This window comes from Suricata suricatta, chromosome 3 (assembly GCF_006229205.1).
Source record: "Suricata suricatta isolate VVHF042 chromosome 3, meerkat_22Aug2017_6uvM2_HiC, whole genome shotgun sequence".
Classification (NCBI taxonomy): domain Eukaryota; kingdom Metazoa; phylum Chordata; class Mammalia; order Carnivora; family Herpestidae; genus Suricata; species Suricata suricatta.
In genome coordinates this window covers 150831397-150850647 of record NC_043702.1, presented here as the reverse complement: position 1 = coordinate 150850647, position 19251 = coordinate 150831397, and the positions used below count along the sequence as shown (strand labels likewise).

Below are 19251 nucleotides of genomic sequence, written 5' to 3'. Positions count from 1 at the left end.
AGAGAGAGAGGCAGAGAGAATCCCAAGCAGGCTCTGTGCTGTCCATGCAGAGCCCAATGTGGGGCTTGATCCCACAAACTGTGAGATCATGACTTGAGTTGGATGCTCAACTGACTGAGTCACCCAAGGACCCCTAGGAAGTTTCTAACAAATAATTCTTTTTGTTTTAATTAATTAATTAATTATTATTATTTTAGAGAGAAAGCATGCTTATAGGGGAGAAAGGCATAGGGAGAGAGAGAGAGAGGGAGAGAGAGAGAGAGGAGAGAGAGAGAGAATCCCAAGCAGAGTCCATGCTCAGTGAGGACCCCAACTTGGGGCCTAATTTCACGACCCTGGGATCGTGACCTGAGTCAGACACTCAACCCACTAAGTCATCCAGGTACCCCTTCTAACAAATGGTTTTACATGGCCGTCACCCAGATTTACCAATTTTTAACATTTACTATATTCGTATTATAATTTTTTCTATTTTCTTCTTAGACTAAATTGTAAACACCATGCTCTTTTACTTCCTCCCTCAAACTTCATTAAGCATATCCTTAGACTGAAGACATAAGGGTATTCATACTACAGTGACAGGAATCAGAAATGTTTCTATTAAGGTTAAATTCACATAAAATTTCCTGTTTTGAAGTGTACAACCCACTGGCATTCAGAACGTTCGTAATGCTGTGAAACGCCCACCTCTACCTCGTTTCAAAACATTTTCACCACCTCAAAATAAAACTCTGTACTCATGAAGCAGTTACTCCCCAACTCCTTCTTGGCAACTACTAATCTGCTTCCTGTTTCAGTGGATTTACTTCTAGATATTTTCTATAAATGGAACACTCAGTATGTGATATTTTGTGACTGGCCTCTTTCACTTAGCTTAAGGTTTTCAAGGTCCATCCACCCTACAGCGCGTATTTATAGCGACACTTGAGTGAAGAATGTTCCGTTATATGAATACACCACTGCTTGTTTATTCATTCAGCTGTTGATGGACCTTTGGGTTGTTTCCACTCCTTGCATATTGGGAGAAGTGATACTATAAAAATTCAAGGACAATTATTTGAATACCTATTTTCAATTCTTTCAGATACACACCTGGCAGTGGAATTGCTGGGTCATAAGGTAATTCTGTGTTTAACATTTTCAGGAACGGCCAAACCGTTTCCCACAACAGCTGCAGCACGTTGCATTTCCGCTAATGTCTGAGGGTCCCAGGATCACCAGATCCTTGCCAACGCTTGTCACTCTCCATCAACTTGGTTTTAGTAGCCATCCTGGAGGATGGGAAATGGGATCTCACTGTGGTTTTGATTTGCATTTTCCTAATGACTAACAATTTTCCTAATGACTAACGATTTTAACTAGGTTGCTTTTCTTTTTATTGTTGAGTTGTAAGCATTATTATACGTTCTGAATGCCAAGCTTGCTTTTTAAAAAAAAATTTTTCTTACTGTTTTATTTATTTTTGATACAGAGAGAGACAGAGCATGAGAGGGGGAGGGGCAGAGAGAGAAGGAGACACAGAACCAGAAGCAGGCTGCAGGCTCTGAGCTAGCTGTCAGCACAGAGCCTGATGCGGGGCTCGAACTCACGAAAGTGAAATTTGACCTGAGCCGAAGCCAGAGGCTTAACCAACTTGAGCCACCCAGACGCCCCGCCAAGCTTTCATCAGATACAAAATTTGCAAATATTTTTTCTTATTCTGTGGCTTGCCTTTTCACTTTCTTGATGATATTTTTGGTGTACAAAGGTCTTCAGAAGTTTGATTATGATGTGTATTTGGCATGGATTTTTTTTGTGCTTGTCCTGTGTGGAATTCACTCAGTTTCTTGAATCTGTACATTTATGTCTTTTGCCAAATTTGGGACATTTTCAGCCATTATTTCTTCAAATACCTTTTTCAGCCTGACCTCATTCTCCGCTCCTTAGGGACTCTGGTGACACAAATGTTAGACCTTCTATTGTAATCCCCCAAGACTGTATTTGTTTTTGGTTTTGTTTTGGTTTTGGTTGTTTGTTTGCTCTGTTTTCTCTCTGTGTTTTGTTTTGGGTGGTTTATACAGTTCTATCTTCAAGGAAATGGATTCTTTCCTCTGTCTTCTCCATTTTTCTGTCAAGCCAAGCCCATCTAGTGAGTTTTTTAATTTTGGCTGTTGCATTTTTTTTCACTTCTAAATTTACATTTGGCTCTTCTCTATATATTCTACTTCTTTGCAAGGAGTTAATTTTTTTTTCATTTGCTACAAACCTTTTCATATTGTTCCTTGAAACATTTTATGATGGCTGCTTTAGACTCTTGGTCAGATAATTCCAATATTTATGTATTTGTGTCATCTCAGGGTCTTTTAGTGTTTATTTATTTTGAGAGAGGGAGAGAGAGAGAAAGAGATGGTCCCCAGACAGGCCCCACATGTCAGTGCAGAGCCTGAATGTGGGGCTAGAGCCCATGACCCTGGGATCATGAGTTGAGCTGACATTGAGTTGGATGCTTAACTGACTGAGCCACCCAGGTGCCCTGAAAGGAGAGTTTATTACCTATTATTCCCAATTCATGCCATATAGGGCCACATGGTCAGGCAGGGTATGAGAGTGACAGGAAAGTATGGGTACCTGACTTTATTGTGGTTTTTGCAGGAAGAAATTCATCAGGCAAGGCAAGCATTTGAGGATTGGCTAGTTTGAATGACTTTGGTGGGCTCCAGGCTACAGGGGTGGCTCCTAGCTGGCCGGTATCTGGCCCTGGACTCAATTAGGTCAAAGGAAATATTGGCTTGGTGTGTGAGGGAAAAAGAAAGTGGTTGGGGATACGGGTGTGGGGTCAGTTGGCTTGCCCAGAAAAGTCTTGCTCACTCACGCCCATCCTCTTCAGGATTAGCAAGGTTCTGATCATCTGATGACGTTAAAGCATCATGGTCCCCAGAAAACAGAAGCCATGAAATACAACAGTCTCTGTTCGGTCTAGCCTATGCTGATAGCAGAATGTTTTAATTACCTCTACAAGCCCCCATTCTCCTTGTTGGTTTTTTTTCTTTTATTTATTTGTTTTAAGGTCACTTTTTGAGAGAGAGAGAAAGAATCTGCCAGAGAGGATGGGGGAGGAGCTGAGAGAGAGGGAGACAGAGAATCCCAAGCAGGCTCCACACAGGCAGCACAGAGCCCAGCGTGGGGCTTGAACCCACAAATCGTGAGATCAGGACATGAGCTGAAATCAAGAGTCAGACACTTAACCAGCTGAGCCACCCAGGCGCCCCTCTCCTTGCTGTCTCCAGCGTCTTCATTATCCTCACCCTTCTGTCCTTCCATGTAAATTTCAGAGTAAGCTTACCAGGTTCCATGAAAAATTCAGATTGGAATTTTGATTGAAATGTTATTGATTTTATAAATTAATTTGGGAAGAGCTACACCTTTACTCTATTAAGACTTCCTGTTCACGTTCTTTACATTCATTCAAACTTTCTTTGATGTTCTTTGGTAAAATTTTATACTTTTTTAATAAAATCTTTATTCTGTAGGTCATGCTCTTTTGTTAGCTTTCATACCCAGTCATGTCACATAAGCTTTTAATGTTTTTTGCTATTGGGAATAGTATCTTTAAAAAATTGTTTTAGATGGCTTGTTGTTGATATATAGACTTGTGTATAGTGATCTTATAATAACGACTCATTGCAATTATAATAATTTTTCTGTAGGTTTTTTTAGTCCAGTTTGTATATTTTTAATTTTTGTGTTTGTTTGTTTTACTGTGCTGGCTAAGACCCCTTTCTTGCAGTGTTAAGAGTGATAGTAAGAATTCTTTCTTTGGTTTTGATTTTATTTATTTAAAAGATTTTTAAATGTTTTATTTATTTTTGAGAGAGAGAGACAGCGTGAGCAGGGGAGCATCAGAGAGAGAGGGAGACACAGAATCTGAAGCAGGCTCTAGCCTCTGAGCTGTCAGCACAGAGCCCAACGCAGGCCTCAAACCCACGAACAGCGAGATCATGACCAGAGCAAAGTCGGACACTTAACCTGCTAAGCCACCCAGGTGCCCCTCTTTGGTTCTGATTTTAAAGGAAATGCTTTTAGCATTTTAGCTTTGAGTGTAGGTGTTAGAAGTTACTTTTTAAAAATAATTTATTTATTCATATATTTTTAAATTTACATCCAATTTAGTTAGCATATAGTGCACTAAAGATTTCAGTAGAACCCAGTGATTCATCCCCTACATATAACACCCAGGGCTCATCCCAACAAGTGTCCTCCTTCATGCCCCTTCCCCATTTAGCCCATCCCCCCTCTCACAACCCCTCCAGCGGCCCTCAGTTTGTTCTCTATATTTGAGAGTCTCTTATGTTTTGACCTGTCCCTGTTTTTATATTATTTTTGCTTCCCTTCCGTTGTGTTAATCTGTTTTGTATCTTAAATTCCTCATGTGACTGAAGTCTGATGATATTTGTCTTTCTCTGACTAATTTCACTTAGCATGATACCGTCTAGTTCCATCCACGTAGCTGCAAATGGCAATATTTCATTCATTTTGATTGCCATGTAGTACTCCATTGTATATACATACCACATCTTCTTTATCCATTCATCCGTCGATGGACATTTGGGCTTTTCTATACTCTGGCTAGTGTCGATAGCGCTGCTATAAACATTGGGGTGCGTGTGCCCCATCGAATCAGCACACCTGCATCCCTTGGATAAATCCCTAGGAGTGCAATTGCTGGGTCGTAAGATGCAAAACACTTTTTATCAAGTTAAAGAAGTTCCCGTTCTGTTCCTGATTTACTAGACAATTCCTTTTTTTAAAAATCAAGGATAGAGATGATCATAAGGTTTTTAACCCTTTTGTTAATGAGGTACAGATTATTTTAGAAGGCTTTTAGTTCATTCAAAATCATGAGTTAGGTTAAAGGAACACAATGTTGAAAACGAGAGCTTTATTAAATCAAGATTGAGGTATAAACAATGAAGTAAGGGTCTAAAATTATTGGAGGATCTTTTATTAACTGAATCATTTTTAGTCAACAAAGGGATTTGAGATTAACTCAATTTAAAGAGCTCTAAATCAAAAGGATTTTTTCTGCCCGTGAGGAGGGTCACAGCTGCCAGTTTGCCAAGCCGTTGATAAAAATGTCTGTTTCTGCAGATGTGCTGTTTTAGAATAACTGCATCCATGAAATAGAGTGACTGGTAAGGGTAGTACATTGCAGTTCGGTGGGGATTTCACCCCCGCCTCCAGAGACCCCAGGAGGAAGTCCTGGAAAAATAAGAGAAAGGAGTGGGAAGAAACTCAGCACTCAGCTCGGCACGCTTCTCTGACTGCGTCATTGTAGGTGTCAGGCTAGGACATTTCCGGCTAGGTTTCAGTCTACACTGGAAAAGCTACATCTCGCGGGAATGCAAACAAGCTTGTGTTTCCTTATGCACAAAAACGAATGACTTTTGTCAAGGTAGATCGTTTTTCTAAAACCAAATACATTTTGTGATGTGTAATGGTTTAATGAGGTTGTTGATTATTGTTCTTCTCGTTCTGGATATTAGCCCAGTGTTTGGTAGTTCACTTTAATTTTTTTTAATGTTTATTTATTTTTTGAGAGACAGAGCACAAGCAGGGGAAGGGCAGAGAGAGAGGGAGACACAGAAGCAGGCTCCAGGCTCTGAGCAGTCAGCACATAAACCAACGCAGGGCTTGAACTTGTGAACTATGAAATCACGGCCTGAGATGAAGTCAGACGCTTAACGGACTGAGCCACCCGGGCGCCCCTGTAGTTTACTTTAATACAGTATGACATAATATCTCATGCACAATCCACTTTCAGATTCAATGGATACAAGAAGTAGGCCAGAAATAGCACAAAATTAGTCTACCTAGAAAAATCTTCTTAAAAATCCAATTCATTGAAAATATTTAAGAAGAGAACAGATGGCTACAAGTGTTACTTCCATGGGAAATTAATGAATGATTTGATCATTTATTAATTAATGACAACACTATTTTAGACATACGGTTTTGTTCTATTTTTAGGGATGAATTTCCCCAAAGGAAATAGGACAAAACAAAAACACAGGGCAACAGAGCCAGAATATTTGGGTTTAAGTATAGTTGTGCCTTTTACTGATTGTGTAACCTGGGCAAATAATTTTGCTTCATAAACCTGTGTTCTCATCTATAAGACGGTCACTCCAGAGTTGTTAGAAAGATTACATGGAGTGGGGCATGTTGAATACTCAAAATAACAGATGAGCAGAACGTTGTGTTTCTAATTCTCTTCGAGTAAAGCAGCCTTACCATCGCTCTGCAGGACCGCAGGCTGATTCGAGCAGGGACTCTGAGGTTACACTTACCTGGGTTGACCCTGGCTCCACTATCTCACCAGCTGTGTGATGAAGGGCATGTGATTTAAACTCTCCACGCCTCAGTTTTGTCACCTGTGAAATGGGCATAATGAAAACACCTTCTTCACAGGGTGGTATTGAAAATCAAATGAGTTCATTCATGTAAAATGCTTAGAGCAGTGCCTGGCTCCCAGAAATACTAGGTAAGTGTTCGCTAGGATTATAAATAAGACACTCATTGTCAATTGTATTGCTATATCTCATTGCTTACATGTTAATGACAGCTGTGATCAATAATATGGGGATTTTTTTGAGAGCCAGAGAGAGACAGCACGAGCAGGGGAGAGTCATGTCACTTTTTGATTTGAAGGCCAGGGGTGTAGTGAAGAGGGTGCGGAAGCAGAGCCGGCCACACACTCCCCAGTTTCTCGCTCTGGGCATGGGGAGGAAGGAACAGCGCATCCCCCGTGGGGGCCGCTGGCCCTCGCTCAGCCATCGCTTTAATGAACACTGATATTTTTTAGCTCCATTGTAAATGCTGCTTATAGTGAAAGGTGTATTTCAACAACATTAGAGGAATTTTTTTAATGAAGAATGAATCAATGACAGACACGCCCCCTGATGCAAAAACTGATTTCATCGCTTCGTTTTCCTCTAGTGTGTGTCTACGCATGTTTACCCTGTGGCCATGACTGTGTATATATAATTTTATACTCTGTTTATTGTGATCAATAACCCTTTCCTCGGACTTTATAATTATTATTATTGACGGCTGCACAGTTGAGTAGATAGGCCATAATGACTCCTTTTTTGAAAATCAGAATGTCCACGTTTTACATGCTGCTGGAGAACTCTACATGTGAGTGATAGTAAAGAAATTATAAAAGCAAAGGCAATCAAAGACTTAAACCTCGTTACGGCAGGAGGGAAGAGAAGGGAGCGAATATTTGATTGCCTAAGAGCTGTGAAATCCTATAATTTGATTTTGCAAAAGACTTCTACCCCAAACGTTTTCTTTAACAGATCGATTTTTACATTTAGGAGAATTAAAAAGAAGTCGCATGTCATGAGTTCGTAGAGGCTCATTGTCCCACCATCTACTCTTGTCTATGTTTGAAACTTTCTGTAATTAAAAGTGTTGAAAAAAAGAATGCGCTTATAAGCGATTTTCCCTTGGAAACAGTTTGAAGGGTCTCTTGATGAGCAAACCGCCACTAGCCCTGGTGGCAACTTGGTGAGAATTTTCAAAGCCCCTTTTCCTCCACAGTCCCCCTCCTCCAGGAAGTTGTAGGGGTTTGAACACCCGCCGCGTCTGTGCTGGGCCCAGCGCTTCCTTGGCGGTGATATCTTGTGTTACCTACAGTTTCCCACCTTCCACGGAGCCCCTGCTTGGGTATCGCTAAGCTGCTGCTAAGAACATCTTCCTTAAGAAAGTGAGGTAGGGGGAGGAGGCCCGGAGGGGAGGCAGTGGCAGTTTCATCATCCATGGCCCGGACCAGGAAGGGAGTGGCCAGACCTAAGCGATGGTGCTGAAGGCCATGCCCAGCCCACCTTGAGCTGAGACCATCGGACCTGCCGACGCAAGACACCCGGCCTGGACATTGCAGGAATTCAAGGCCATGAGGCCTGAATCATAATTAGGGAATGGACAATCAAGGAAAACCAGACATATGAGGAAAACCAGCAACATACAATTAATAATAATAACCTTTATCATAATCATCATTGCGAATATTTATTGGATGCCTACTCCGTGCCAGGAGATGCTTGAATCATGTTGCATATAGTAAGTCACTTGATCTTTACAACTCGATTTCACTGGGAGGAAACAAAGGCATTGAGAGCTATAGCTTTTCATAGTCAACCTGCTTTTTATTTTTTATTTTGTTATTATTTTTTTAATAAGCTTTTTACTTAATGTGGGAACTCGCAACCCTGAGATCGAGTCACAGGCTCTACTGACTGAGCCAGCCAGGTGCTGCCCCACCAACTTGGTTTTTAAGGTAATTTTATTCTTTCTATAAAAACAATGCAAGCTCATAAAAAAAGCTCCAAGCAATTAAAAACAATGTACAAATAAGAGCAAAATAAAGAGTTGATATTTAAGAGCAGAATGTTGCTTGTATCATGTGACCCTAGTTACTGGTGTTTCTATTGTGAAAGTGTGAGTCTCTCAAGTAAAATACTACTCCATGGAACCTGGGTGTTTTAGCTAATTATTGAGTAAAGTTTGTGTTCTGAGGTACTAACTACCTGAGATACCAAAAACTTCTATCAGTTCTCAGATTATATGACCTCTTCTAGAATAAAAATATAAAGTCCTTTGTAGAAGACATTGGAAACAATAAATTCTTCTTGATATTTTCTTTCTGTTTATTAGAGACCCGAGGCTCTCATCACTAAATCAAAAGCTCCAGAAATCTACTGCCTGGCCTGTAAACGTTCCGAGGGAATAAGGTAATGCTTTTCTTAGCATATGAGAGGACACTGTTGTCTAATAGAGCTCCTGGAAAAAGTTTTGTTATTCATATTTCTCCGAAGGGCTTGAAGCTGAAAAGAATCTGTTGAGAAAGAAGAATTATCTCATAATTTCAAAGCTGAAAGGATCTTGTATACTGTCCATTTCACCACTTACGCTTGGAGATAAGGAAACAGGCCAGGGAGGTTGAGGAGGGTGACAAAAGTCACCCTGAGCTGACACCAGAATCCAAGTTTCTTGATGTGTAGTCTTTGGAGACGTTTATTCCTATCTGTGTCTTGGAAAATGGGGTGGGAGGAAAAGTAGGTAGTTGAAATAAGAGCCCAAAACAGGCCATTTTATTTGTTGCTCAGAAAGTAAAGTCTTCTGGAAAGTTCCCTAACTTCTAATAAAGTGTTTCAGACTTCCAGGATTAGACAACTGGATATATAAGACTCTCACTAAAAGATTTCAGAAAGTACCATCTTGTCCTAAACACGATATTAGCAGATTTCAAAAGCACTTCCCGTCTTAACCCTGAGAAGCAGTACTTATTTATACCTGAGAAGAGAGGAGAGAGCTTGTGTCCTGATGTGTCCCCTACCCCCTGTACCTGCTCCCAGTGGGGACCAAAGGATCTGTACATCCCTGAGTCAGGCCTTGGGCCAGCATTGAGAGATGGTACACAAGGGGATGATGACAATAATAAATAAACGCTCTTTTCATTTTAGCGATCTCACATCACAGGGATCCCTTGTTGAAATCAGCATAGGTTTTTAATGAGTAGAAGGCTGCTCCTGAAAGCCCCACCATGGTTTCTCCCTCGGGGCCCAAGGGCATCCTTTAAGGGGGTGCTCTGGTCCTAGCCTTCTCCAACTCTAAGGGCTGCTGATGTTTCCGCAGGCTTACTAGAAGAGCATCAGACACCACATTCAAAGAATCGAGAAGCACCAGAGAGACAGACTGCTGCACAGTGGACGACAGTGTTGAGTCCAGGAACCTAGAGAGCTTTCCAGTGGCCTTGAAGCTTGCTGTGTTTGGCATCTTCATCATTGTGATATTTGTCTACATAACAGTGGAAAAGAAGCCATTCTTTGGTTAAATGCTTTAGGAATCGAGAATGAGTGAGCACCGGAGAACTGAAAGGGAAAGACATCGCTAAAAGGGGGTGCTGGACCCCATGGCCTGCTAGCCTTGTGCTATGACGCCCTCATGGATCTGTACTTAGGCTCATAATTTCAAACCAAAGGGGCCTTATGTATTCTCTAGTTCACCACTCATGTTTCAAGATAAAGAAACAAGCCAGGGAGGTTGAGGGAAATGCTAAAAGTCACAATGAATGGAGACCAGAATCCAAGGTGGGAAAGAATGAGGGAGAAAACTAGGCACTAGTGTGAAAAAGCTCAATGACAGGGACTTCCCCAAGTCATGCTGGCCATCATTAAAGGTGCTTCCACACTTGGCATACTTCTAAAAAGGAAACTGTGCCTGATGTTTTTCTTTTCAACTATGGTGATAAGCTCTAGGTCCCGCTTGATTCGAAAGGCCACGACAGGTAATTAACAAAAAAGGAAATGTGTCTGGCAAACACAAAGCAACACCCAACATCATCAAACAAGTTCAGAACAAGATGAGCATTTTCGCTGCTGGAACGTAGCAAGGTTTGAAACAATTAATGCCTGATGAGGGAATTTTATGATCCTGGCCTCCGGGAGAAGGGCAGAGCTGGGTAGGTACGTGGCTCCTCTGTTTATTGACTCTGTGACCTTGGATGAGTTAGTTGATCTTCTCTGAGTTTAGTTTCTCCCTTCCTTCCTTCCTTCCTTCTTTCTTTCTTTCTTTCTTTCTTTCTTTCTTTCTTTCTTTCTTTCTTTCTTTCAGACTTTCAGGCTGTTTATTTATTTATTTATTTATTTATTTATTTTTAACGTTTATTCTTTTTTGAGGGACAGAGGGAAACAGAGCGTAAGCAGGGGAGGAACACAGAGAGGGAGATGCAGAATCTGAAGCAGGCTCCAGGCTCTGTGCTTTCAGCACAGACCCTGACAAGGGGCTCGAACCCATGAGATCATGATCTGTGAGCTTTAATTTCAACTTCTGAAGATAGGTATAGAAAAGACCTCTTAGGGGGATGAAGACTTGGAAGAAATAGTGTGTATAAAGTATTGAGTGTGGTCCACAACTGATTGGTAGTAAGCCTTCAAGAAATGCGCAAGCAATGTTACACTTTGGGACAATATTTCTACTTTCCGGAGGAGCTATTTCTAGATACAGACAAGTTTTTTCCCTCCCTTTTTAAAAGTTTTTATTTTAATTCCGGTTAATATATAGTGCAATATTAGTTTCAGGTGTACAATACAGTGATTCAATAGTTCCATAAACACCCAGTGCACATCACAACAAGTGTCCTCCTCAATGCCCATCACCGATTTTATTCATCCCCACCCCCCCTCCTGTCTGGTAGCAATTAGTTTATTCTCTATAGTCAAGAGTAAGAAGTACTTTTTTTATTGAAGTGAACTCTACATGCAACATGGGGCTTGAACTCATGACCCTGAGTTCGAGAGTCACATCCTCTACTGACTAAGCCAGCCAGCTGCCCCTTGAGAAGTCTTAAGTACAAAGAAGTTGACTGTAGCAATTTTTATGGTAACCAAAATGTAGAACCAACCCACATATCCAACAATAGGGTAATCATTTGATAAACTGAAGTACAGCCTCTTGATAGATAATTATAGAACAATTAAAAATGCTAATAATGAATTTATCATAACAGAGTATGCTTATTTATAAAAATTTAATGACAGCTACATTGAGATATAATTTACATGCCATACAGTTCACCTAAAGTGTACAATTCAATGATTTTTTAATATATTTATATTTAGAATATTTTCATCACTGCTAATTTACTTCTTTATTTTTTTTTAGGTTAACTCTATGCCTAACATGGGGCTCAAACTCCCGATCCCAAGATCAAGAGTTACATGCTCTACTGACTGAGTGAGCCAGATGCCCCACCTTTAATTTACTTAAAAAATTTTTGATTGCTTTTCATTCCTTTTTTCTTTTTCTTTTTTAAGATTTTATTTTTAAGTAATCTCCACACCCTACATGGGGCTTGAACCCACAGCTTTAGGACCAAGAGTCACATACTTCACTGACTGAGCCAGCCAGGCATCCCTAAACTTACTTTTTTTCCTAATGCCACACACACAAAAAGACACAGATTTGTTATTACCATGTTATCACAACTGTATAAAACACCAGAAGAAAATACGTGAAAATGTTAACGTACTTCAATGGTAGGATTTTCCAGTTCCAATTCTCTTTTCCTGATTTCTACTTTTCACATTTTTAAAGATTTCTATAAGCAGGGTATGTTAATTTGCTAATGAGAGAATAAATTTTAATATTTAAAAATGGTAACACCATATTACATTTCAACTGCAAGGGGGCTTAAACAAATAAGAATTTATTTTTATCTCATAAAAAGAAATTTGGAGCCTAAGACATATAATATTGTTAAAAATAACCAAATGTAATATGATTCTGATTCAAATAAACCAACTGTAGAAAAAATTAGGATCCAAAAAAATCTAAGGGGCTCCTGGGTGGCTCAGTCGGTTGAGTGTCTGACTCTTGATTTCAGCTCAGGCCATGATCCCAGCATCCTGGGATGGAGCCCAGAGTCAGGCTCCTTGCTAAGCATGGCACTTGCTTAAGATTCTCTCTCTTCCTCTCCCTACCCCCTCCCGCCCCTCTCCCCACCTCACGTGCTCTCTCTCTAAAAACAAGACAAACAAATAAAAAAAAAACCCTGAAACTGACTAGGTATTCAGTGATATTAACAGATGTGTGGGATTGCCTGTCTGGTTCAGAAGGTAGAGCATTTAACTCTTGATCTAAGGGTCATGAGTTTGAACCTCACACTGGGTGTGAACATTACTTAAAAAGAGAGAGAGGTTTGATCTTGTTGAGCACCAGCAGCTATTCTGTGACCATGAGGTGAAAAGCATATGAGGAAGGCAGAGAGAATCTTTGAGACATGGGCTGCCATCTTTGAACTGCTGGAATTAGTTCTGCAGCTCGGGCCATTGCATCAGCATTTGAGGCAGAACTCAAGGGCTACCCTCATCTGATACGTGTTCTGTATTTCATCCAGAACAGTAAGGGAGGCTTCGACAGTGAGCGTGTGAAGCTTTAGCAAGCTCTCTATGAGACCAACAAGGGAGAGAAGGATTGGCTAGAAGAACAGAAGGAAGCAATCTACAGTGAGAGTCACATGCTCTTAAAAAAGGACACTTCTTTTTTTTAAGTTTATTTATTTATTTTGAGGCAAAGAGCAAGAGTGTGCCTGCAGGGGAGGGACAGAGAGAGAGAGATGGGAGAGAATTCCAAGCAGGCTCTGTGCTATCAGCACAGAGCCCAACTCAGGGTTTGATTCCATGAACCACAAGGTCATGACCTGAACCAATATCAAGAGTTGGATGCTTCACCATCTAGGCCACCCAGATGCCCCCAACAAGGACATTTCTATTCTTAATATAATTAGGCATCATAAAATCCAAATAAACATCTTCTAGAAAGGCTGCTTCAGTACTTTGCATTTTTGCCAGTATTTATACGTCAGAATCTTGGAATCACTCACAGAGACAGCACAAAGCATCTGGTTAATGGCTCGCCACTCAAGATGTGGGTTCCCGACCAGCAGCATTAGCATCTGAGGACCTACCCTCACCTTCCAAGCTGGAACCTGCCTTTTCACAGGATCCTAGGACTTGCATGTACATTAAGGTTTAAGAAGCATTGCTGTGGTCCATCCCCATCGGATGCTTATGTAAGAAAAGTCCAAGCCCAAACCTCAACCAGACTGATTCTAAGACTCAGGCCAGAGGACCCGGGCGGCAGGTCCATTTGGAATCTGTGCCTTCTAGGACTGGTTCCCCCACTTCGGGAAAAATTTATCTAAAAGAAAGAGACTCAGGCACACAAGTTTAACTCCAGGAAATGTTTCACTATTCATTCATTCAATATTTAGCACCTTGTGCATATTCTCAATGGAATGACAAAATCAATGTAGAGTCCCTGTTCTCAAGGTATATGCAGGCTGGTAGGGAGATGGCGATGCCAATGGCTATTACAGTGATAATGACAGGGTGCCCTGGGAGCACATAAGAGGGCAGCTTTCTCAGATGTTGGCAGTGGACGTGGGCAGTGAGAAATGCCACCGCTGAGTCCCAGATGACATGTAGGAGGCAGCCAAAAGAAGGAAGAGAGGCTAAAGGAAATGCCTTCAGGCCAAGGGCACAGTATTTATGGAAATGGGTATGTGAGAGCAGCAGGCAAGTTTGGGGAACCCCAAGTAAAAGAAGGGGGGTGGTGAGAAGTGGCACCAGAGGGAAGGCAAAATTCAGATCATGGAGGGTCTTAGGGACCGTACTGAGGAGTCTGAACTTTACCCCTGAGGCTAAATCCAGAGACAAGGAAGGCCTCTAAGAACTCCCCTAAACCCCTGCCTCCCTGATTGTCTTCTACAGTTGGTTCCCAAGCCTTCCCTGCCTTCCCCTGAGAGCTAGGGAGAGAGCTTTCTTCAAGAGACAACCACACCAAAGGAGCCATTTGTTAAAACCCGTGTGTCGGGCCCTGGCAGCAACAGGGGCAGGGAGCCCAGCGTTTGGGGGAGAGGCACACTGTGGCGTGCATTTCACCGCGTGTGCCCAGGGAACAAAGATAGCAACGTTACGGGAGCACGGACGGCAGAGCAGACATCGGGAGACAGCTGTGTGTGCTCCTGTGGGTCATCTTCATGGGACACCCAGGGAGAAGAGGAGTGGCCACGGTTGCCCAGAGCAATAGGGCAGGGGATGAAAGGAAACAGTTAAAACCTCTGAAAAGGCACTTGCCTTGTTTTGTGACTATCTGTGATGTGACCCGAGGGTTTCATGACCCTTTCTGGAAGACTCGCCTTCCCCTGGTAATCTGGGGCAGACTGTCCCCGCCAGGACCAGTGTCCTCACTAGGAAACTGCCACCAAGCCACCAGGCTGACCTCTGCAGAAGGCAGGAGTGCAAAAGGCCACTTTGCCCGTTGCTGCTTTCCTGTCCCACTTTTCCTGTCCCCACATTCTCCACAATGGAGAACTACACAAGCTGTGTGACAGGCTTTTCTGAAATTTCAGACATAACAAGGAAGCTAAGATGTGGGCAGGAGGGAACTGAGCCTCTCTGGGTGCTTTTCCCGCCAACCCACCCCCACCCCACCTCCAGCTCCACGCGATACAGCTGAAGCCACGACCCTGAGATGTTCCTGACGTTGGGCCACATCCAATCCCAGGCAGGACCCTCTCCCCAGCTAGTCTCAGTAATGGGAAGGGAATCTGTCTAGAGATGTCTCCTCCTCCGGTCAAGAGCAAACTCCCAGCCAAGAGGATGTCATTTCCCAGTCCTCAGGACTCGTGTGCCTTCCCTGTAAATCCTGGCACTCCTGGGGTTGAGAGACTGTAGATACAGTCAGCGTCCCTGGATCTCTTCTCAAAGTGCCGGCTTGACTGGCTCCAGAAAGAGCCCACTTCCTTCTTAAGCCGTTTCCAACCCAAATAGGCATGTGAAACCACAAAACCAATACCCCAGATTTTGCCTCCTCCTTATCCCTGAGGGAAGATCCTAAAATGAGCAAGCTGCTGCTAAAAGGCACTCCCCGTCAACCTCATTATGCAGTGTTTACCCCTGTCACAGGCTGCCACTCCCCGTGCTCCTTCCTGGAAATGCCTCCACTTACCTCCGGGGAAGACCTGCCGCCCAGGAAGGGGAGACTCTTCCCCCCGTTGCCAAGCAGTTCACGAAGCGCTGGCTGGCGAAGCAGAATTCAGTTAATTGCGTGTCACACCGGGCGCTGGGTTGCAGGGCTGTGTCCCACATATGGGGCAATGAGCCCCATTCTATCACATGTGTGCTGCTAAAATCTCTTCCCAGCCAGCATCCCGGCTGGCAGATGGAAGAAAGTCTTAAAGCCTCTATTTCTGGTTCTCGACAAAGAAACACAAGGCTACCACCTCTTAAAAATAATTGGTAAGTACCAAGTTATTGTCATTGCCGCAGTCATAAATAAAGAAGTGCTAGACCACATTATCCACATCCATGGTAGCTGATAATTCCTCATGCAAGGAAGAGGGTTACTGACATTTGGGAGGTTGCCTTTCCTTTGCTTTTCCCCCCCTCTTTCCTTCTCTCCCTAAGCCTCACCCCCACCCTCACCCCCAGCCAAGAAAAGTCTTGTCGATTAGAGTCATGTGAAGGGGCTGATGTTTTAAAAATTAAACTCGACTCTTTCCTGAAGCAAGAAATGATCTCAAGACTAAAATAAGAGCATGTCTAACCAACGTAGCATTTGATTCTGAGAAAGATTCCCCATAGAAACCTGGATGGCAGAAAGTGAAAAAGAAGCCAATTAGCTTGTGTTAAGCCCCTGTAACTTTTAACAAGCTTGTTTGAGAAGAAATGAACCTGTTAAGAGGGCACAGAACCCCAGGTCTCCATGCGCCTGGCTAGGCAGGATGCTTACACTTCCTTCCGCTGCGTTTTGGCAAAGCAGGTGAGCGCAGAGCAGGGGAGAATTCGGGGAAGTTCTACGGAGGTGGAGAAAATATATGTGCTAATTAGCATTGTTCTGGGAGCTCTCTCTTGGCATTACAGGACCACATTCGCTGCAAAATAATGGCTCCTGAGAATGTTCTCATTTGTGTTGAGGACTGGGGTGGGGAGGTGGGGGTGAGGTAACGTAATGAATCAATCTCCAGAGAGCCAGAAGGGGGTTATTCTGGAAACACTCGTACATGAATGAGGGCGGCTCTTCTCATTTCCTGGCAATGAGAACGGGTGTGACAGCTACAGTTTCCTAGAGAGCCATTGTTAAAATCCTCTTTGGAGTTCACGGATTCGCTAAAAGTATGTGGAGGGGACAGAGCGAGTTTGTCTTTTTTTTTTTTTTTCTGGTTGTGACTGTGTTATGGCCCTTAGAAGGGTCCATCACCATCCTGATTAGAGGGCACCTCTTACCCCTTTCACAGACCCACTTTGAGCAGCCCCTCCGAGGGGTGAGCCAGGAGCTCGTGTGAGTGAGGATCACTCTGCTGCTAAGAAGAACACGTCCTTCCCACTTGTGCTACTGGGGAGTTGAAATCTGGCCTCAGAAGAGCAACGTGGAGGCAAATGCCCTGAGCAAGGACTGAGAGGGTCCAGGTTCTGATCCTGGCTCTGCCCCCAGCTGCTGGTAGGAATGGAGGGCTTTCCTGGGGCTTCAGTTTCAAATGGAAACTGAGCACCAGAATTTTGAATCAGAAACTAAGCAATGTGAGCCTTGAAGACATTGTGCTCAGTGAAATGGGTATGTTACCAAAGAACAAACACTGCAAGACTTCCTTCCACAAGGCACCTAGGAGAGTCAACGTCACAGAGACCGAAAGGAGACTGGTGGTTGCCAAGGGGGAGTGGAGAGAGTTAAATGTGTTTTTTTAATTTTTTTAAATGTTTTTATTTATTTTGAGACAGAGAGAGACAGAGCATGAGCAGGGGAGGGGCAGAGAGAGAGAGAGACACAGAATTGGAAGCAGTCTCCAGGCTCTGAGCTGTGAGCACAAAGTCCGATGTGGGGCTCGAACCCACAAACATGAGATCATGACCTGAGCCGAAGTCGGAGGCTTAGCCGACTGAGCCACCCAGGTGCCCCCAAAATAAATAAATGTTAAAGAAAAAATTGTAAATAATAATAACAAAAAGAAAAAAAAACAAAGCAATTATCCACAGCATTTTGCTCACAGTATCAGGGGTCTCAACTCACATCCTCACGAAGGCCACGCAAAGTGTGTAAAGGGAAGTGTGAGCCCAGTGACGTGCAGAGCTCACATGACGCCAGAGGGGACAAGTGGCTCCCAGCCCAACCAAGATTTGCATGTAGCAACGTGGGTAGGTTTTTCAAGAAAAGCAAACATTTTGGCTACTTAGGTGAAATCTGTGAATTCTTCAAATTGGCAACGCATTCAAAATGTGTAAAGAAACAGCGACAAAATGAAATACGCCTACTGTTTACATTCTCCCCACAGACCTCCAACTTCTCCCTCTGTGTAAATGCCAGTTTGGATCACCTGCCCTCCTTTTCTTCCTTCTTTGCCAGCATCTCCCCTTTCTCTCTCAACAAGAGTTTGTGGCCCAGACAGGCTGTCCCTGGATAAGTCCCTCGACTCTCCCCACTGTGCCCGTTGGACCCCAACCAGAATGTGCCGGAACAGAAGTGTAGGCTCAAGCACGGGGACAGGCAGGTAGCCTCGTGGTGGCTCTAGCAAAGCCCGTCTGAGGTCTGAGGCACTAGTGCATTTTCTAGCCCCAGAGTCACTTTCATTCCCCAAATTCCACTAATTGTTACCATTCTTTTGCTTTGTTTTACTGGAGACCTACTGGAATAGTCCTTCGAAATTCCCCTTTCCCTTAACGCTCCCATCTCTTCATCTTTGTTTTGAAACCAATCAACTTCCCCACTGCATCCGACACCCAGTCCCAGAGCCGTATTGAGGAGTCAGACAGCATCATGCATCTTTCTTGACTTTGGACAAACGTGCAAAGTGAAAGTACATCCCAGGATGTGAGATTTTGGGGTCAAGGGATTTCTATCAGACTAGCAGCGGCCCTGCAGATTCTAGAGGTTTCCAGTGCTGTATTTCACTTATAACTCCAGTACTGCGACTTGGCAAAAGAACACAGGCAGCTTTCTGCATTTGCTAGCAGCTTTATTTAAAGGTGGGACATTGCTTGCAAAAGTAGGCCGTTTGGAGAGGTGTGGGAAACACATCACTAATCATCTGCCAGTCTACTTCTTGCTTATACCCAAGCTGGTAGCGAAAAGGAGAACTGTGGGCATTTCCTTAGGCTAGGCTTTCTACAATTAATTCTCAGTGACAGCACATATGCCTCCTGCTTGTGAGAAGCCATCAAAAGGTTCTTTTTGATGTGATACACTCTCCCGAAGTGGGGAAGGAGTACTGATCAGATGAATAGATCCGCATTCTCATCAAACCTGGCTGGTGATGGAATTTTGCCACCTGGAATTCAAGGAGTCTTCTGCCTGTCTTCTCTTGCGGTCCGGCGTGACCTTAAGCCCAGTGATCCCTCACTTAGCTGGCGGCTTCTTTCAGGTAAACGATCGATCCTTTGCCTCTTTGAAAGCAGTGGCAATTTTCCTCCAGTGAATCACTCTGCTGAAATTTACAGAGAGCCTACTAGGCACCAAGCCCCAGGCTATGAACTGGGCTGTAATGACACAGAAGGCTCATGATCCAGTGGGGAAGGCAACGACACAGACGGAGGATTGTACCTTGTCTGGAGTGTGTCCGTGGATGCTGTTTCGGTGCTCTGCCCAGATTTCCTTCTGTGACCCAGTGTGCCCCCCGCCTTCGCCGTGTGGGCTGGCTGCTAAAATCTCTCT

At 43.3% G+C, this 19251-nt stretch overlaps 1 protein-coding gene across 1 annotated transcript in view; it reads left to right on the top strand.

Moving 5' to 3' along the window:
• Positions 1-10257, top strand: part of LEMD1 (LEM domain containing 1) — a 25361-nt gene extending 15104 nt beyond the window's left edge. Inside the window, exons 6-7 of the mRNA XM_029933167.1 lie at positions 8696-8774; positions 9679-10257. Of these exons, the coding sequence (XP_029789027.1) occupies positions 8696-8774; positions 9679-9877 (278 nt within the window). The 3' untranslated portion in view covers positions 9878-10257. The remainder of the gene's footprint in view (positions 1-8695; positions 8775-9678) is intronic.
• The last annotated feature ends 8994 nt before the right edge of the window (positions 10258-19251 follow it).